The sequence below is a fragment of the Danio aesculapii genome, chromosome 13 (assembly GCF_903798145.1).
Source record: "Danio aesculapii chromosome 13, fDanAes4.1, whole genome shotgun sequence".
NCBI lineage: Eukaryota > Metazoa > Chordata > Actinopteri > Cypriniformes > Danionidae > Danio > Danio aesculapii.
The window spans coordinates 34,191,894-34,213,941 of record NC_079447.1 but is presented as its reverse complement, the minus strand read 5'-3'; the positions used below and the strand labels follow the sequence as shown (position 1 = coordinate 34,213,941).

General features: G+C 42.0%; 1 protein-coding gene across 1 annotated transcript in view; it reads right to left on the bottom strand.

Moving 5' to 3' along the window:
* The window catches only part of kiaa1109 (KIAA1109 ortholog), a 213,017-nt gene that overhangs the window by 163,513 nt on the left and 27,456 nt on the right, over window positions 1–22,048 (bottom strand). Inside the window, 6 exon segments of the mRNA XM_056470418.1 lie at window positions 1,696–1,787; window positions 5,020–5,098; window positions 5,266–5,422; window positions 8,241–8,388; window positions 10,926–11,005; window positions 13,302–13,495. Of these exon segments, the coding sequence (XP_056326393.1) occupies window positions 1,696–1,787; window positions 5,020–5,098; window positions 5,266–5,422; window positions 8,241–8,388; window positions 10,926–11,005; window positions 13,302–13,495 (750 nt within the window).

The following is a 22,048-nucleotide window of genomic DNA, read 5'->3' as shown; positions in this document are numbered from 1 at the left end:
TTATTTATTTGTCTATTAAAGTATTTTATTTGTTCTCCCATGAACTTTGTGGTGCAGTTTTAAAATTGCTTTTTAATAAGCTGCATTTCTTGTATGAAACTGTGCTAGACAATAAATTGTTATTAAAAAATCATTATTATTATCAACAAACAAACACATATTCAAATAGATAAAAATTTACTAAAATATAAAAAAAATAATAATAAAAATAAATTAGTCACTCAAACAAATCAATCCAGTCTCAAATAAGTCTCAAAAATAAAATTTAAAAGACACCATCGTTCGTGACATTATATATGGTGAGTAGTACATACATATTCATTTTATATTTGCTTTGGCATGCATGTTAAAAAAGGCCGTATTAATTTGTTAGAATTTCTACAGTGTTAAATGTATAAACGTTTATTTTAGTTTTTACGCAGTGGCGTCTGATATGAAACTCTCTTCCGTTCTCCTGATGTTTGGTGGAGCAGTCGATCCAGTTGTGCTGATTGGCGCCCAAATCATCTCAAACTGGTGGAAAAGTATTTTAAACTTCCATGAATATGGAACGAATGAGTAGATGTCTGGTTCACTGTCACTGGCCCAGTCCTGGATCAGATCTACAGATGACAACAGGAGGAGGTCAGCTCGAGGACACACTTCACCACACAGGGACTTACAGATAAAGAGAGAAACATCACCTGTGAAGAAGTTTTTCTGTGCATAGATAAAGTGATACGTGGCTTTGTAACCTCAATTTTCACACTGCCAGGACTGAGGCATGTTCCATACGCGTGGATAACTGGCTATTACATGAAACTGAAAACAAACAAACAAACAAAAAAGAATACAACAGATGTTATCATGGAGAATGATTTACACATTGTTATCCAATTTTTATTATTATTTCTTCACTTTATTTTAGATTTAGTATATTAAGAAGCTGCGTTTCGAAGAAATATTATTTTTAAGCCAATAAAAAATTCTAAATATATATTCATCTCTTGTTTCAAAAGCCTAATAGTAAAAAAACCGAGATTCTAAATGTATTCAGCACCACTATGAAGATAAGTAAGGTCCTTTTAAACGTATCTTTTGATATTTTTGCATGTATATTGTGAAATTTGTTTGTATGTTTGTAGTGAGGCAACAGCCATATTTATTGCCTCATTTATTTTAGTTTTGCCCAAAATGTGTCAATGTTGGAGTAAGCAGTTTTCTTTTTATTAAAAAGTACTAAATACTTTCTTCCGGACCATCTTGTTGCAATATTAAGCTGGGCCTAATACAATCATCACTAATAAATTTCAGAATATATATTCATCACTTGTTTCAATACCCCAATACACATTAATGCTGATGCTACAAAAGTCTCCCCAAATAAAAAATAAATAAATCAAGTGCTGCGTGGGTGAATATCAGCTAAGTGGAAAAAGGCTTTGCAATATTCAATAACTGAATTTTTACAAAGATTACTTCACAAGAGTCATGTTTTAAAACAAATTTGCTTTCTACGACAATAAATTTCAAAACAATTACTGTCAGACAGCAAATTGCCTGGAGCAAGCAATGTTCCCTTTATCTGTTTTTTTACACATCATCATATTTTTGTGCAGTAGAAGTTTGAAGTTGCTTAGCGTATTAAAGGGCAAATCTTTTTATAAATGCGCCACAAAATCATGTAAATCATATAAAATCATGCGCCATACTCACAGCTAGCATCTCAGCCTCCAGCAGGGTCCTGTACTGCATACTGCTGGTTGTATCTACATGCAATAACTGGCCTTTAACAGTGGGAGAATAACCTACACAGAGTTAGAAAGACCAAAATACTATTAGATTCAGTAAAACAAAGGCGAAACTGAAGATTACAATAGAACGCCTCATAAATTACATCAAAGTGGACCGATATGTCTTTATCACAAATCTAAGGTGTTCACAGAGCATGTCTTTAAATGTACAGCTCAAATCCTTCAATAACGCTTTATAATATTCGATGTATACGAAGCATTTTGGGTGAAAGAACAAGCAAAAATTTGGTTTCTCTTTAATGCAAATGAGCTGCTATTCCCCAGCCCTTTACAAAAGAGGTCAGAACCTTAACAGCTCATGCCTTAGTTACAACTCCAGATATAAGTTTTTTTAATTATTAATATTAAGTCTTGTGATGTGCACATTACTAGAACAAAACTGTTAAAGATTTGAGGTAGTATTTCAGTGCAATCGGGTGTGTTTAATTAGAGTTGGAACTAAACTGTGCAGAGCTGCGGCTCTCCAGGAACTGAGTTTGACACCCCTAGATTTGACAATTAGGATCTCACTCAATAAATTCCAAAAAAAAGTTTTGATAATTAAATAATATACAGCATAGAAGTTCCTTGAATATCACACAACCTAATATAACAGCTGACTATATTAAACTAATAATATAATATAACACTAGCCATATCAACCTAGAAAATAGCAACCTTTTTTTTTTTTTCCTTCATCGGTCATAGTACTGATGCACCAATACCATTTTTTGGAACCGATCCGATCCTGATAACAAAACTCTGAGTATCGACCAATGCAGATCCAATCTGTTATTATGTTCTGTTAATCATAAACTTAAATAATACATCTTCTTTAGTAAAAATAACAGATCTTTAGACCTACTGAATATGACAGATAATACAATCTCACAAAACCAGATACTTGCTGTAAACTAGGCGACATTATTTGAGCTTTCGTTATGACATTAATAGGATGTGTTGCAGTCCAGTTTTTGTTTCTTTTTTATTAATAATATATTTTTTTAAAATCTGTAATAGGCTACCACTATTGACCCTCATCGCTGGTAAAACAGCCAGCTTTTCAGCAAAGCCTGATATTTTCCGGCAGGCTTGACGCAGACTAAACTTAACTGTCTGAGGCCAGTTTTACTTATTAATCACTCCCTCGCATGAGCTCCCCGTGAGTGAGATGAAGAAAATGAAAGTGCATCAGCATCGAGGAAAAATCAGATGCCCAAGACATAATCTTTCAAAATCTGACTTATACTAAACATGTAGCAAATATATGATAGGTCTGTGGAACAACAATTACAGTGGAGCATTAATTAAACCCTCATATTCCTTTTATGGAGCGAAGCAAATCATCTGCCTACACAGTTGCGTTCATTGTTCATATATTTTTGTTGGACAAATAATTTTCTTATTGGAACAAATTTTGCTTGTCATAATTTGTATCTTAATTTTAATGTATTTGTTGTTGGTCAGTTATCTATAAAATTCGGAAGAAAAATTAATGACATATGAGGTGAAGTTTAAAACAAGGTCCACTTATATCGAGTTCAGACTGCATGATTGATTGCAAGTAGTCGTGTCACGAATGTTTTCACCCTTCATGACTATCTGGGGTAGCGTTCTGTAAGTGCTGTGTTTACACTGTAGGATGGATGGGCGACAGGAGAGTTCACACTGCATGACTTTAAAATAGGAAGAATCACAGACAACTTTGTCCAAACTACGTCTCACAACCAAACAAACACGAGAAGTGACATAGAAACAACACAAGGTCACGCAATATATCTTTCGGTATTAACTAAGTAATAGAAAAAGAAGGCTTTAGTTTTAGAAACTTGTATTTCTCACCTGACTTCTCTACTCAACTTTTTGTTTACTTTTCGACATGATTGTGATATTGATCAGATGACATGTCAAACAGACACAGTGCTCCTGCCAAATTTACTCTAGTTTTTTTCTTGGGTCCATTAAACTGAAAAGAGGCGCTTTTAACTTTTCCCCCAGCCTCCGGCTGGCCTGCAGGTACCCGTCTTGTACTAATGAATGCTGCCCTCTCATTGGCTGTAGGTGATCGCCGATGTTATTTTCAATCAAAACACATTTCACACGGCATGATTTGAATCGCCGACAGCTCCAGATATTTAGCGCGCCAAATATTTCACGAGCGTCTGTGATTCATCGGCGATTCTCTCATATCGCGTCCTTGATAGTTCACACTGTATGATTGTCACTCATGTGAACGAGCACAGATTTGCCTGTGATTTCAGGCATTTGTTGGAGATTTTACAAAACCTATCGGCGAGTCAAAATCAGGGCTAAAATCATGCAGTCTGAACTCGACATTATACACTCCAGTGCAAAATCACAAACTGGTTTGTTAAGTAAAATTTTTTTATAAATAAAATTACTGTGAAATATTCAGAGTTTCAGAGTAGTCTGTATTAAAAGATTTTCACTGTTAATCACAAAATCATTTCACTTTTATTATTTTAATCAACTACTTTGACCACAATGAGCCAGGCTTTAAAAACTATTCGCATCACTTAAAGTATTCTAGGAAGAATAAACTCGGTGGGAAGGATGAGAGAACAGAAACTCATTGTAAGAATAATCTTACAGAGCAGCGCACATTGAGTCTGCGCAGCCGGTGCATGAAAGAAGCGATTGATGCATCATGATCACACAGCGCGCAGCTCTTCTGTATCTGCGGACACTTCCAAAACTTAGCCTTAGAACATTTGGGATATAGTGGGCCAACATGACACCTTTTTAGTGCCTGATATTTGGCTACCTTCATGGCTTTTGTTGGCTTTTAAATTCCACAGATTATAGCGTATACGCAAGATCGCATTTGGATCGGTCCCAGCTGGCCGATACCCGATACAGCAAGAATGTGTGGTATCGAACTGATAACTAATCCAAGTATTGGATCGATGCATCCCTAGGTCACAGTACACAAGGTAACTATAGAAGAGTCAGACTTATTAATAAGAAAATGATCAAAACTCATTTTTTTTTATTTTAGAGTGGCTAATGGTTTAATGCGATTCAATGATTTATGCTAAGCTAAGCTAAAAGCACTCCAGCCAGACCCGAAGATCGGCTGAATACATAAAAAATGGTAAAACTCAACTGTTTAACTTTAGGGAAATTGTAAAATGACAACATTTGCAAAAAAAAGTGGAGTGTTCTTTTAAACAAAAACCAACTGTCAATCTCATTATGTACTTAAGTTAAATATTTCCATTTTTACCATTCTCCCCAACAGTCATGGGTATGTTGACCTCGAGGTAAGAACCTGCTCCTACATTCACATGGACCGCATTAGTCTCCTGTGAAGCCAAACGGATTACGGGTTAAACAAAGTAAACAAAGAATAAATAAAGTGCACATTCTTCTCCAGGATTTCGAGTTCCTATGAACTTTGTCCTAACAAAAGGTTACTCAAAAGAGTGTGCCATTTAGAAATGAATCATTAGGCGTGTATGTGTGCAAATACCCTATTCTTGGTGAAAAGCAGATCTATCGTCGCATCAGCTATAATGTTCATTCGCAGTTCGAAGGCAAGAATCTGGCGTGGTTTTCCTGGGGTGGGAACTTCACTCACTTTCATGGGCTGATAGTCAGCAGGCAAAAAGAACTTCCACAGGCTGTCTCTGCAAGGGTCAAATCAAAGTGCAAAGACTTTATTATAGTACAGCACATTAAAGTCTAAGAATTACTGCCTTTATTCACTAGTAATACTGTCTAATATACAACCAAAATTATATTCATCATGAGAAGATCAACAAAAGTGTCTTGAAACACGAAGACTCATTTTCTACTAGATTTTGTGTTGCTCCTCTTCAAACACAATGTTAGAACTCATTACTTTTAATCATATGAGAAAACCAGTTAATTAATATGTCATATTTTAGATATAAATTAATAATCAATCATTTAAAATGTAATAATCTGGCTAAATAAACATTGTGTTGACGTCACAGATTATGATGTAGCAAATGGCTCCAGTAATCAATGACGTGTCAGTGTCTCATAATTATTCATGTAACAGCGTGTGCCTATTCAGTGAGAGTATTCTTCACTTGATTATTCAGTACAGTGTGCTCTGCTTTCCTTTCACAAGAGCTTTAAACTGTGAAATTAAGAACATTATGTGAGAGGCACGTTCGTGGATTGCAAGTGTTTGTTTTTGCTTTGCAAGAGTTTCTGCACAGCATAAATTCTCATCTATATACACCAAGTGTTCCAAACAAATGATTCATTCGCCTTGTGAGCTCCTTGATATAAATAAAAAAGCATAGATCTTAAATAAACACTGCAAAATAAGAATCGATAAAGACTAGGAATGGACTTGACATGTTCTAGTGCATTTAGATTTGCTACAGCTACTTTTCTGACATCCTCCCTAGTTCATTTTTTTATGATCTATATAGGCTGCTATTGACAGTTCGTTCACAGTACTTTACCACCTTTTCTTTTTTAGAAAGAGTGCACACACTTTAAAATCAGATATATATAGTTACGGTCCGGTTTCCCCCACAAGTCCAAAGACATGGTATAGATGAACTGGATAGGCTAAACTGACCGTAGTGTATGCGTGTAAATGTGTTTCCCAGTGATAGGTTGCAGCTGGAAGGGCATCCGCTGGGTAAAACATATGCTGGATAAGTTGGTGGTTCATTCCGCTGTTGCGACTCTAGATTAACAAAGGGACTAAGCCGAAAGAAAATAATTGAATGAATATATTGCTACATGCCAGCACATTTTATTTCGTGTCTCATTGTGTGTTTCTGTCTACCCCCCATTCCACTACCCTGTTTGCTCCGCCTACTGCAGTCTCTGATTGGCTGTTTCGCTTGTTCTTGCTACAACCAATACCATTACTGCTGCTTCACAACTCTGCTCCAATCCCAGCCAATCCCCTCATGCCACCTGTGCTTTAAAAGGCCTTCAGTCCTGCAGTTTATCAGTCTTTGGTTTCTGTTTAGTCTGTCTTTGACCCTTAGTATTTTGGCTTGCTGCATATAATTTTCATTTGTGCTTTGCTAGTATTTTGATTGCTTGATATCCCCATCTGTTGATATTGTTTGTCTTTATTTGATTTACAATTTGTTATTGTGTAACTGTTAATTAATGAAAATGTAAAAATGTTCATTAATGTTCTATGGTTTCCAGGTTTTCCAGGATGAATGGATAACCTGGACATAAGCAAATTCCTGCATGGATTTGTATTATATATTTTTAATACCTTTATAAATCCTGTGCATTATATTTTATCAGTCATTGTGTTTATAATGCATTGTAGCTTTAACATTATAAGGTTTATAATGCACGTGTTCATAATGCATACAATAGGGGTGTCAAAATGAATTGTTTCTTCGGTGCACCGCGATGCAGACGCGGGCAATTCTGTATTGGTTGAGTAATAGCTCATAACCAGTTATTACGTACTGAGATCATTTATCTCATATATGCCATGTCGTGGTAGCTTACTATGGTGAGGGAAGAGACGGCAAGTAATTAAAACACTCCAAACTACTTTGGACACACAATTCACTACATGTGTGTTTGCTAGAGAGCCTTTCACTGACACCGAAGAAGCCCCTATTTTACTGCTGAGGAGAAAATAAAAAGTAAACTCCATTTATCGCTTTCTCACCCTAACTGAGGTCCTCTTGGCTGTTACAGCGATACTTCTGGATACAAATACGAGCGCGTGTCTGCAGAGCGAGTTTTTCCCACCGCGTCTATCATGGATCAGCTGTAATTGCCGCTGACGTTTATCAGTGTCACTCATCGGTGAACAAAGCCAGAGCGTTAGAGCCAATCGCAGCCCTTTCTGTTGAGCACGTGACCAATCATAGGGGTGTAAGAACTCACATATTTACATTTGTTTATTTGCTATAAATGCTCATGTTGTTCTGTGCAGTTTTTAAAGGTGCAGTTCATACTGTATATCTGACTTTTTGTATAAAAGGACAAAACTGTATTACAAGTAATATATAAATGTAAATATATTTATACGTTTTAATGCAAGAATTGCTGTGCTGTGAAGTAAAATATAAAATTGTGTATGGAAAGCATCGTCAATGCACCATGATGCACCGTAATATCGAATTGAACCGAATCAATGGCATTATAATCGTAACCAAACCAAACCGTGAGACCAGTGTAGGTTCACACCTCTAGCATACAATGCATTTTGTTGCACATAATTGTGAATTGCGCTGCGCTTTTGTGGGAAGCTTTATTAATCCTAATATGAAGTCACTGCATGAAAATTTTTTATGTGTGCTTGATGAATAAACATAAATATTTTGTTAATGGCCATCTTCCCCTTAGCTATTGTTTCACTCTGCAGCTTTACGATGCCCACTTCTGCAACATTTTTCACAACTGAGATAGTAACTACTAACTGCCCTAAATAGGGTGTTGAATAACAAAAACGTGTGTGTGGGTGTGTTCAGGTACCTCTGTCTGTCAGCCCATGGGCCATAGTTAAAGTCTGTTCCTTTGCCACATACAATGTCCAAACCCCAGCAGGGAGGCAAGTCCTGTAGTTTGGCATCTTCAGAGCAGGCTTCTGTATCTCCATTCTCCAGTTCCTCTGGGACCAAACCTAAAATAAACAAATGCATACTCATTACTCCAGTGTTTCAAATATGTAAGATTTTCATATGTTTTTAAAAGAAGCTTACTCTGCTGCAGCTCAGGAAATATTTATTGTAAACTGTGATACAGTACAGTTCTTTTCACATTTATTCATCGAGGACACATAATAGTGTTAAAGAGTGAAAATAAAGATATTGTGCTAAAAAACGTATAATTTATTTTCTTCAAATAAATGCTATTTTGAACTTTATTTTCATTACAGAATCCTAAAAAGTAAAATAATTGCCATAAAACTATGCAGAAAGAAAACGTTTTTAACACTGCTATTTGTAAGAACTTTAAAGAGCCCATATTATACATGAAACAGGGTCATATTTAGGTTGTAAGGGTCTCCAACAACAGTCTAATATGCATGCAAGGTCATAAAACACTTTTATGGTCTTATAATCTGCATTTATTTTTACCTAATTATCCCAACGACTCCCATATGAATCGTTCAGCGATTCATTTGTTCCCAACCCCCTCCTCAGCACGAAGCTAATCTGCGCTGATTGGACCAATGACAGCCTGCTGCGATTGGTCGACAGTGACAGGCTTCAGCACGAGACAGAGTGAAATGCCCAGCTGGTAATCAACTATATAAAAGTAGTCACAGTGCATACACGCTTCATAGTGTAAGGCTTTTTTCACACACACACACAACCCTCCTCAGAAGAACTGGGGAGATCGACGAGAGTCTCTCTCTCTCTCTCTCTCTCTCTCTCTCTCTCTCTCTCTCTCTCACACACACACACACACACACAACGCTCCTCAGAAAAACTAGGGAAAGCGACGCGAGTCTCTCTCTCTCTCCCTCTCTCTCACACACACACACAACGCTCCTCAGAAGAACTAGGGAAAGCGACGTGAGTCTCTCTCTCTCTCTCTCTCTCTCTCTCTCACACACACACACACACACAACGCTCCTCAGAAGAACTAGGGAAAGTGACACGAGTCTCCTGTCTCCTAGCTTACGATCGATCGCCATAGCAATGACAAACGGCAGTGGAACGCGAGCTCACAAAAGCCTTTAACGTTAAATCCGTAAACAAAGCGGCACGCGTCGCGTTTTTAACGTGGCTTACATGTGATAAGAGAATATAAAGAGTAACCGCGTGTACTGTACCAGGTTAACAACTCATCTTTGGGTAGAGACTGTCAATATTATCCATCTGAGCACAGCGTGACTTCATTCGACCGGCGGCGTCTGTGTGTGTGTGTCTAGTGTTTTTTCTGTGTTAGTGGGCGGGGCCGCAGGTTTCAAATCTCCCTGGTTTGCGCGCGTAACTACTGGCGAGGCTTGTGTTTCGTGGCTGCGTCATCGCGAAACACCTAATGACTCGTTATCAAGACGACTCGTTTGAAGCACTATGAGTCGACTCTTTTATAGATGAATCAATAGTTTTAAACACTGTACACTTACAGATTTAAGCCTTAGCTGGATATTTCACTTCACTTAGAGCTGTGTGACACACTACATGGAAGGGCATTTTCAAAAACCCATAATATGGGCTCTTTAAAGAACCGAATAATTGATCATAATAGAACAGCAAGTCAGCATATTATGATAATTTCTGAGGGATCACATGACTCTGAAGACTGGAGTAACTATGCAAAAAGTTCACACCAAATGCGGAATTAAAATTTTGGCCTAAGTTAATTACATACAACACTGTCATGATCACCAGCGATCTAAAACACCAGAGTTCGCTGGAAAACATTCACACACACACACCACACGAAGACCAGAATGCATTGACCCAATTAACACCTGCTCCAGCTGACCGTCATCCAGGCACTCTCTCTCACACACACACACATTCACAGCTGTGGCTCATTCCCACTCATCGCAAGGACTATTTGTTTCTTTCATTGTCTGTTGTTTTGCGTTGCTTCCATGATGTCCGCGTGTTCCTGGTTTGTTTTGCTTTGTTTTAGTTTGTCTTGTTTTGTCATAATTTTTTCATTAAATGTTTAAATGCTGCGTTTGGATCCACTCTTTGTTTTTTCTTCCTCTGAACTTTACACTGGATGGTAACAAACGCAAACATGAGTATAGGGGCGAATTATAACCACAGGGTGCGAATGATACAGAAAGAACAATGCGTTCACAGCAAACATGCAGAATTCACCTCAAACGTGCCTTCCGCACAAGTTCAATTAATTAAACGCAGTAAAAAATTAGGGTAAAGAGAAAAACATTCCCTGAGTAAACTAGAGCTAGTGGCGCTGTTCTCTGCGTTTGGTGTGAACCCAGCAAAACAAATACATACTTAAACTACAATCAATTTGATTTTTGTTTATTTATTATTTTAAATTGCAATAAAATGTCAAAGTTTTTGATCAAGTGATAGCCTTAGTAAGCAGAAAAGTCTTATTTTAAAAACATTAATAAACTTACAGATCCCCAAATGTTAACCAGTAGTGTTAAACAAAATAGCCCACTGTTAAAGCAAATACACCACTAACATCTTCGTACTTACAAATAACGAAAGACTTGCTTACCTGGTTCATCCTGGTAGTAGTAAATGTCCACATCATTAGACTGCATGACCACAAATCCCTCACCCATGAGCCTCGGAGGTCTGCAGACAGAAAATCACTTTTCTAACAACTGCTCCATCACTCCAACACATCACTAATCGTTACTGACTAATCTTCTAGCAAAGCAATTAATTACACCAATGAAAATGAACCTACGCTTACTTTCAGCTAAACCGTAAATGACAGAGAGGGGAAATAAACTGATCCATAAAGCATATGATTAATGTTCAGGTCGTTATGCTAATGTTATATTCAATCTAAATGAAATACCACAGACCGATGCATATAATTGTTGCAACTAATAAAACAAATGAACGGCTGTAATCAGTTAAATAAGCCTTGCATTTAATACAGCACTCGATTAACCCTTGATAATTATATTAAAATAGCAATACACTTAAAGAGCTTGCTTTATAATGAAGTAAAATTACTGTGATATTCTCATTATGGCAGAAATCAACAAAATAATTCCACATTTGTAGCTGAACAATCTGTACTAGACGTTTTTTTTGCAGATTTGCACTATTTTAGCAGTATTTGAACTTCTTATTATAACAGCATGCCACTCAGTGCTATTTTTAACCATGTGGTTTTGGCTGGAGTGGCCACTTACAGTCATTTACACCCGTTTTAACATGTACATTTCAAAATCTGTCCATACTGCACTTTTCTGTGTTTATCACACCTGTCTTGCAAGTGTGCTGCATCAATCAAGTCATATGGCCACATTCTCACATTTTCTATTTTTACACTGCATCATCTGTACTGTAATGGTCACTGGCCACATTTACCTCATTATCACTTATACACAGCACCTAGTCTATTTATTCTGCAAGCACATATGCATCACTGAACTGATTTACAACACTATGTCCATAAAATAATTTAACAATGCTCCAAAATAAGCCTTGCAAGCCTGTTTAAGTTTATGGTGCCATCTATATATTAGATCTATGGATGTTTGTATATAGTGAATGATTATTTTGTTCAGTAATTATCTTTTTAATAGATTAAATGCACAAAACGGTAAGCAACAAATCTGTTAATAATATTGATAAAAATTGTAGCAACAATAATAAATAATAATAAATTGTCTGCTGCTGCTGAAGATATATATATATATATATATATATATATATATATATATATATATATATATATATATATATATATATATACACACACACACACACAAATTAATTTTTTATTTTATTGTATTATCTCTAAATTTCTAAATATGTTCGGTGACTAAAATATTATTTTAATAAAATTGGGGGAAAATATATTATTATTATTATATTTGGAAATAATATGTAATATATAAACTCATGAGCCACTTTATTAGATAGACCTTACTAGTACCGGGTTGGACCCCCTTTTGCCTTCAGAACTGCCTTAAACCCTCGTGGCATAGATTCAGCAAGGTACTGGAAATATTCCTCAGAGATTTTGGTCCATATTGACATGATAGCATCATGATAGATTTGTTTTTTTTTTTGATTTGTCGATTTCATGCCACATCCATGAGGCGAATCTCCTGTTCCACCACATCCCAAAGGTGCTCTATTGGATTGAGATCTGGTAACTGTGGAGGCTATTTGAGTAGAGTGAACTCATTCTTCTGTTCAACAAAACCAGTATGAAAAAGAGCTGCACGATTCTGGCTAAAATGAGAATCGTGATTTTTTTGCTTAAAATAAAGATCATGATTTACTCACGATTCTGTAGATGTAAAATAAATTTAATATGGGTAGGCTATTATTATTGTTATTTCTCAAACATGGTAAAACAACAATAATAATATTATGTGTAGGTGTACTGTTGGTTAAAATGCAAAATTTTGAATAGACTTTAAATATGTCCTGTTTGTTAATTCAAAGTAAAGCGACGACATCAGAATACAACTCTTCATAATTCTGAAGTTGAATTATTTTGTTTGAGACATATGCTTATCATTTGTCATTGACAACAATTTTTAATACAGCACTAGATTAACCCTTGATAATTATATTAAAATAGCAATACACTTAAAGAGCTAGCTTTATAATGAAGTAAAATGAATGTGATATTCTCATTATGGCAGAAATCAACAAAATAATTCCACATTTGTAGCTATTTATAAGGATTTTTTCATCATATGCTTTATTGCCTGCTTATGTGCATTATTTCTTTAAATTCTAAAATTCAATCAAATAATCACAATCAGATTTTCATCCCAATTGTAACTAATCAATCATCATGCAAAGCCTAGTAATGGGTGCTCAAAATAATTTAATGATAATAAAAAATTTTATCTAATCTAATCTGATCTGATCGACTAGAGATTATTTGACTTACTCATCGTTCTGAAGGCCCAGGTATCGTGGACTGGGCACCAGCATGACACGCACGTTCTCCAGCGAACCCTTCACAATGTGCATGAACTGATCCAAGTGGCTGCTGGGCGGTTTGGTGGCATATGTCAAGAAAGCATCATCAAAATTCATACAGAGGGTCTGAGGAAGATGGTGATTACCAAACGCTACACGACCCTGAAGGCAAAACCAGAAAGAGTGATGTCAGTCAATATCAGTTTTTGTATTGTCACAATACAGGAGAATAGGACACGTGACAAAAATAACGACTATTCTATTTTCTATACAATTTGGTAATACTGACATGGCATTAATTTAATTTTAAGTAGCCCCTATTATGGGTTTTTGAAAATGACCTTCCATGCAGTGTGTAACACAGCTCTAAGTGAATGAAAACATTTAGCTGATTTTTAAATGTGAAAGTGCACCTTGTTTAAAACTTGGAGTCGTTTAAATAATTTGTCGTACATATGGATCTTTTGCCTGTTCGTATCGACGTTGACATGAAACAATACCAAATATGAAGTGCCGGATCTGGCAAAAGGTGAACCCACCTTTCCCTTAAAACACTATCGGAGTGTGGGTGTGTGTGGGATTGATTATGACTAAGATAAGTGGATATTAATGAGAGAACGATTAATGCTGATTAATGCAATAATCTACCTTGCAATGGGGGATTCGCCAGCCATTTGTTAAAGGAAGGATCAGAAAAGAGTATTGATGTATGGGACTTTGTCAGAGCTTGACAGGAACTTTACAGTACATAGTTCAAGGACCAGTTTCTTCCTTCATTTCAAAAGTGTAAGTAAGTGTGATCAAAGTGGTTGCCTCCTTGTTTTCTCTAGCTTACAAAATGTGTATACAATTGTATTTTGTTAATTTGTAAATCGCTCCACGTGGCTTGTACTGTATCTGGTTAACTCCTTATTTTCTCATATCGTGTCTAAAGCCACGATGAAAATGCGACGCATGCTGCTTTGTTTACGGATTTAAATGCATTTGTGAGCTCGCGATCCTCTGCCTTTGTTGTTGCCATGGCCAACATCAGCAGTCAAGTTTCAAAATGGTTCAGCTTTTGCCACTGTGTGGATTAATACTGAATGTGTCATTGTTATTACTAACTTCATGGTTAAGAATAGACAAATATGCTGGTGTTTAACTGCATTGCACTCCTGCATTGGGCTCACACATAGACTCTGAACTCTGGCTACTTCAACAATGTCGATAAGCCATGGTGGATGTTTCTCTCGGTCTCGTGCTGAACGCAGTGGACCAATCAGCGCAGATTAGCATCATACTAAGGAGGGGTTTGGGAACAAATGAATCGCTGAACAAATCATATGGGAGTCATTGGGGGTAATTAGGCAAAAATAAATGCATAATTTAGGACAATGAAAGTGTTTTTTGACCTTGCATGCACATTAGCCTTTTGTTGGAGCCCCCCAAACCAAAATATAACATTTTATAATGCATAATAGCCGCTCTAAAAATATTTTTTCATGTCTTAAAGGCATAGTTAACCTTAAAAAATTATTCTGTCAATTACCAAATCATTTATGAAGTTTTTTTTTTTTTTTAACACGAAACAAGTGTTTTTGAAGAATGTTAGAAACTGATAGCCATTGACTTCTATGGTATTTGTTTTTCCTACTATGGATGTCCATGAATACCAGTTTCAAACATTCGTCAAAATATCTAGATATAAAACAAAAAAAAAAGTGTCTGGAACCACTTGGTGAGGAGTTTTTGGGTGAACTATCGCTTTCATATGTTCATTTGCAAACCTGGCTCGATGTAAAAAAAAAAAGGCTAGACCAGGTGCTCAGTTTTTCAATTGACTTGCAAAAGTTCTCAAATTAATTAAATAAAAGAGTAAAATAAAAATGTGTGTTGTTGTTATTAACCATGGAGCATTAGATTATTTCGCAATCCTTAAGTCCAATTTTAGTATTCAAGAAAAAAAAAAACATATATAACGTATATAAAGTTAAAATATTAGTGAAGGCTAGGCATGGGACGATAACTGGTTTCAAGGTTTACCGCGGTTTGGAAAAGTCAAGGTTTTAATACCGCTAAAAATTCTGTTATACTGTTCCCAAGGTTTTTAATGTATTTTTTATTTATTGTAAAGAAACGCTACGGTTACTAAAGTAACCCTTCGTTCCCCGAGGGGGGGAACGGAAATGCTATGTGGAAACTTCCACTATGGGGATTTCGTCAGAATCCAATCATCTGAAAGAGTATAAAAACGGGCCAATGAAATGCCAATGAGTTGGCAGCGTCAGCGTGCACAGCTGGCGTCAATGACAATCAATCATGCTATAAAGACGCAGCCAGTGCCATGCTCGACATCCTTTTCTAGCTGAAGAGACTTTCACGCTCAACAGCTAAGGGACAATCGTTGTGGCAAAGGAACATAGCATTTCCTTTCCCCCCCTCGGGGAACGAAGGGTTACTTTAGTAACCGTAGCGTTCCCCTTCGGATGGGGAACTCCAATGCTATGTGGAAACTTCCACTATGGGGAAATCTATGGAAAACGCCACAACGAAAGAACCTTACTGCGTCCCTGGCGAAGGGTGTGCCACGCAGTAGAGCGAGCGCACCCACAACGCCCCGAGACACAGTCTTCCAACGTGTCCCCTGGCCCTCACTTACCTGTTCAGAACAGTTATGCTTTTCGGGGAGTCGCAATAACCCAGTAAAATAGGTTTTGATACGACAGTACGTTGGGAAAGCGTTCAGTCCCGATAGGGAGGACGCTGCGGAGCTCACCTGTTACCCAGAGGGGAGACCTGGTGACAACCTATGGACTAGCCCAGAGATGGGGAGTCCTTGCATAAGGATGGTTAGCGGGGAGGGAAGACACGAGCCTGCCCTAGAAGGGGGGACTATACCGTGGCTGAGTGAACGTATGGGATCGCCAGCGGGGATCACACATAGCAGGCACTTATACCCAGAACGCGGGCTGACCAGCGGGCATGCCGACAACGTAACGGGCCAACACCTGACTCCTCCGCTGAGTCAGGTGCTGGGGGCCTCGGAGGAACTCTGCAGGGTTCGCCAAAGAAATGGGGAACTAAACTGACAAAGCTGAAAAAGCGCACGTATCTCCGGGTTAGGGAGAAAGGCGCAGCAAGCGTGTTTCGACACCTCAACCGAATCGTTTCCTCAATCACCAAGGGTTGCCTAATACCCTTGAGGAAACCGGCTCCACTCGCAGATTGTAACCTTGCAAATGTATTGGGTGTCACCCAACCCGTAGCTCTACAAATGTCTGTCAGAGAGGCGCCGCGTGCTAACGCCCAGAAGGATGCGATGCTCCGTAATGGAGTGCGCTCTCACCCCCGGGGGACACGGCTCACCCTGGCCCAAAGGCGAGGGAGATGGCATCCACTACCCAGTGGGCCAACCTCTGTTTAGATACGGTACTTCCCATCTGCCGACCACTGTAATGGACAAAGAGCTGGTCAGAGGATCTAAGGCTCTGAGTGTGGTCCCCATATATTCGCAAAGCGCGAACAGGACACAACAATGAAAGGGCTGGGTCTGCCTCCTCCGCGGGCAGCGCTTGCAGGCTCACTACCTGATTGTTAAACGGCGTGGTAGGAACCTTGGGCACATAGCCGGGCCGGGGTCTCAGGACAAAGTGAGAGTAGGCCAGCCCGAATTCTAGGCACGAGTCACTGACCGAAAATGCCTCCAGGTACCTAACCCTCTTAACCTATGCCAACAGGACCAGCAGAGCTGTCTTCAAGGACAGAAATCTCAAGGATACTGAGTCGAGTGGTTCGAAGGGATCCCCACGTAGGCTCGTAGCACTACCGCGAGATCTCGAGGGTATGAGAGGGGGGTGGGGGAAAACATCTGCCTCGCACCTCTGAGGAACTGGATGATGAGGTTATGCCTCCCCACGGTGCCGCCATCCACGCATCATGATGAGCGGAGATGGTGGCCACGTAAACCCTCAGTGTGGAGCGCGACAGCCTTCGCTCCACCTGTCCTGAAGGAAAGAAAGCACAACACTGATCTGGCAAGATCGGGGGTCTTCTCGGCGAGAAGCGCACCACTCAGTGAATAGACTCCACTCCAGGGTGTAGGCATGCCTCGTAGAGGGTGCACTAGCCTGAGTGATGGTATTAACCACCGCCACCGGTAGATTACCTAAGTCTTCCTCGTCGCGTCTTATGGACCCCACGTGGAGGTTCCACAGAACTAAGCGAGGGTGCCAGATGGTGCCCTGTCCCTGAGAGAGTAGGTCCTCTCTCAAAGGGACTCGCCAGGGGGGGCGTCGCGAGGAGGGAGAGTTCTGATATCCAGGTCCGGTTGGGCCAGGGGCGCAACCAGCAAGACCTGCCCCTCGTCCTCCCTGACCTTGCACAGAAACTACGCGAGTAGGCTCACTGGGGGGAGTGCATACTTACGCATGACTCGGGGTGGAGTCGCCATTCTCCCGGGGAAGGAGCTGCCGTGAGAGCCTGTTGGCCGCACGGTTGAGCCCAGAGGAGCAGACGGCGAGCGAGCTGAGACATGCAGCGGGAGCGTATACCCCCCATCCGGATGGAATACGCTACCGCGGCCGTGCTGTCCGTCCTGACCAGCACGTGTTGCCCCCTCAGCACTGGTAAAAAGCGGTGCAGAGCGAGAAACACTGCCAACAGCTCTAGGCAGTTGATATGCCAATGCAGCTGGGTTCCCCTCCACAGGTCCGCAGCAGCATGCCCGCTACACACGGCCCCCCCACCCCATACTGGAGGCATCTGCCGAAACGACAGCCTGCCTGGACGCCTGACCTAGGGGCACACTGGTCCTTTCCAGGGGGTGAGGGTGCGGTGACACAGCGCAGTGACAGTCACTCGGTGTGTGCCCGCGTGCCATGCGCGTCTGGGGACCCGATCGTGAAGCCAATGCTGTAGTGGTCTCATATGGAGCAATCCGAGCAGCGTGGCCACGGCTACGGATGCCATATGCCCCAGGAGCCTCTGAAATAATTTCAGGGGGACCACTTTTTTTCCTGTCGAACTCTCTCAGACAGTTCAGCATTACCTCGGCGCGCTCTCGTGAGAGGCGCGCCTCCATAGTGATCGAGTCCAGCTCCAACCCGAGAAAGGAGATGCTCTGCACGGGGGCGAGCTTGCTCTTTTCCTGGTTGACCTGAAACCCCAACGGGCGGAGGTGCCGGAGCACCTTGTCTCTGTGCATAATCAATTGCTCCCGAGAGTGGGCTAAAAATCAGCCAGTCATCGAAATAATTGAGCGTGCGGATGCCGGCGAGCCGAAGGGGCGCGAGGGCACCCTCCGCGAGCTTGGTAAAAACTCGCGGAGACAGAGAGAGCCCGAAGGGGAGGACCTTGTATTGCCACGCTCAACCTTCAAACGCAAACCGCAGAAACTGCTGGTGGCGTGAAAGTGTGGAGATATGAAAATACGCGTCCTTCAGATCTATTGCTGCAAACCAATCCTGAGGACGAACGCATCGCGTGATGCGCATCTGCGTAAGCATTCCGGAGCGCAGCCAGTGAAGGCAGCGGTTCAAAATGTGCAGATATAGGATTGGCCATAGCCCACCGCTTTTTTTCTTTTTTTTTTTTTTTTTTGGGCACGATGAAGTGCGGGCTGTAAAACCCGCGCTCCATCTCGGCTGAAGGGCCGGCTCGATTGCATCCTTCGCCAGGAGGACAGCAATCTCCTCTCGCAAGACGGGGGCGGACGCAGGACTGACCCTGGTCGCCCGTGAACCTGGGAGGCCGTTTCACGAACTGAATCGAATAGCCGAGTCTGGTCGTATGGATGAGCCATTGCGATGGGCTGGCCCGCGCTAACCAGGCAGGCAGAGCCCTTGCAAATAGTCCCACCCGCACGATCGCTGACGTGCCAGCGGCGGGGCAGCGTGGAGTGAGTGGGCTCATCCGGGGAGCGCTGGGGTCCCACAGGAGAGCAGGAGAGGAGATGTTCTCGTCTCGCACTCAAACTCCAGGAGAGGGGCTAGGAGTGGAGAGAAAGGAGACCGTTCTCTCGCGCTCCATGAGCCATTGGCGAAATGCACCAATCCTGCGAGCTGGAAGGCATAGCGTCCCAGACTGGCAGTGTTCGGGCTGTCACATCCGGAGGAGGGGAAAAGTGCTCTTTCACTGAGGATTTTGATGGCGTTTTTTTTTTTTTTTTTTTTTACGCCTTTAAATAACGTGCCCCGCCCTCCAGCGGGGAAAGAGCAAATTCCCTCCTCCCCAGATGGCCCGCCTCAGGGACGCTTCGCGGTCCGTTTTACCGAACTTAGCGGCGCCCTGGGCGGGGGACGCTGGTTGCCTGCGCGATGCTCGGCGCAGCCGCGTGGCCGGAGGCGCAGGCGGGGGCGGCGAAGCAAAGCTGCGGGCGGGCGGGCGTCCTCGGCGAAAAAGCAGTGGATGTGGATGGCTCGGCGGGGGGGAGCGGTCATACAATCCCGCCGATAGAGACCTCGCCCATCGCCTCCGACTGCTCTATCACCGGCGTGAATTCCTGGGCGAATTCACCGCCAGTGTCGCCGAACAGGCCAGCCTGGGATATGGGTGAGTTAAGAAAGCGAACTTTGTCAACGTCACGCACATCACCAGGTTTAGCCTGAGATGGCATTCCTGGATCACGGATGTGATCATCGTCCTTCCCAGGGCACACACAGCCGACTTTTTTTTTTTTTTTTTTTGTAAGAGCATAGTCGGTTGCGGTGCGGAGCGCATGCTCAGTCCTGGGTCAGAACCATCCTCGCGCAGCCGGGCCAGCGCCTGCGCTTGGTAGCGCTGGTAGGTGGCCATAGCGTGCATGGTGAGGGGGAAGGCGCACGCAGCACACTGCGTGAGCCTACTGTGCCCATCCAGGAAGAAGGGGATGGGGAGGCTTAGAAGGTCTCGCCTTCATCGTCCACATCACACCCCTCTAATCGGTCCGGCCGCGGGGCTGGGGGATAAACCATCTCCAGAGCCACGGCCGAAGCAGCCTGGGGAAGCACAGCCGCAAAGTCTGCTTCTGGATTAGACGCCGCGCTCAAAGTCCCGGAGGGAGCGAGCGGGTTCGAATCCTCGTCAGACCTTGACAGCCCAACCTCCAAGGATGGTGAGGATGGAAGCGCACGCAGATCGGGCAGAAAAAAGTGCCCTCAGGACAGCATGAGTTTACTGTGCACTTCCGGGAAGAAGGGGACGGGAGGCTTTGAAGGTCTTGCCTCCTTATATCCTCCACATCACACCCATCTAGTCGGTCCGGCCGCGGGGCTGGGGGATAAACCATCACCAGACCCACGGCCGAAGCAGCCCGAGAAAGCACGGCCATCATGTCTGCTTTTTAGATGCTAACGCCGCGCTCTCCACCCCGGAGGGAGGGAGCGAGCGGGCTCGCATCCTCATCAGACAATGACAGCCCATCCTCCGATGCAGCGATGGACATCTGACCCCCGGTGTCATCAGGTGAGAGAGCGACCATCCAAGGACGGAGCGCTTCTCTTCACCTGAAGCTTGGATGGAGCGCGTGGAGGAGCGAGAGGTCCGCGGCCCGGGGGCGGCGGATTTACTCTCACTGAAACCCCCAGATCTGCCCGAGTGCCAACCGCAGTGCGGGGGACAACTGGGGTGGGTGGCTCTTTTGCAAGAGCGAGCCGCGATCTTAACTGCACAACAGACATGACATCAGTGATGGCATGCACTGCCCGCGAGCACCGCATTAACATGCTGGACCCCCAGACATGAAACGCTGTGCTCGTGCCCATCATCCGGGGATAGGAAACCACCGCATCCAGAAACGCACGGTCGGAGTGACGTCTTGAAAAAGACGCGCTGCACGACCGTGTTGCGCTCTTGGAGGACCGGACCCAAAGGACGCCAGGCAAGGGAGAAATACCCAGCTCGACCATCTGCCACTGCGTATACGCGCTCTGGACCGGGAGAAGCTGCTTCTCGATCTCTCTCTGTAGACACAGGTTGGAGATACCCTCAAAGGCTCTCTCAGAAGCTTCGTGAAAGGCTCTGAAAGCGAAAGGATGTCGAGCATGGCACTGGCTGCGTCTTTATAGCATGACTGATTGTCATTGACGCCAGCTGTGCACGCTGACGCTGCCAACTCATTGGCATTTCATTGGCCCGTTTTTATACTCTTTCAGATGATTGGATTCTGACGAAATCCCCATAGTGGAAGTTTCCACATAGCATTGGAGTTCCCCATCCGAAGGGGAACCTGTGTTTTTGAAACCAATGAAGAAATAGTTATTTTTTTAACTAGTAGCCTGACATCTTTACTGCTCCGAAATATTATAAATGTTTCTTAAAATAAACTAAATTATTCAATGGGTTAAAATGTTTTTTTTTTCTGTTTGTTTTACCCAGGCATTTAAAAATAACAAATTTTAGAGCAGTAATCACAATACTGTGATACCATGAAACCATCGTATTTTCATTCAAGGTTATCATACCCTCAGAAACTTATACCATCTATACTAACTTATACCGTCTAGTGCAGTGTTTCCCAGCCCTGTTCCTGAAGGCAGACCGACAGTCCACATTTTCAACCTCTCCCTTATCAAACATACCTGAATCAACTCATCAGAACATTAGAAGAGGCTCCAAAATCTAAAGTTAATGGGTCAGATAAGAGAAACACCGAAAATATGTACTATTAGTGTGCCTCCAGGAACAGGTTTGGGAAACACTGGTCTAGTGAAGACAAGCTTTCAGTCGAACAAATTTTCAGATGTTTCAGATGAACAA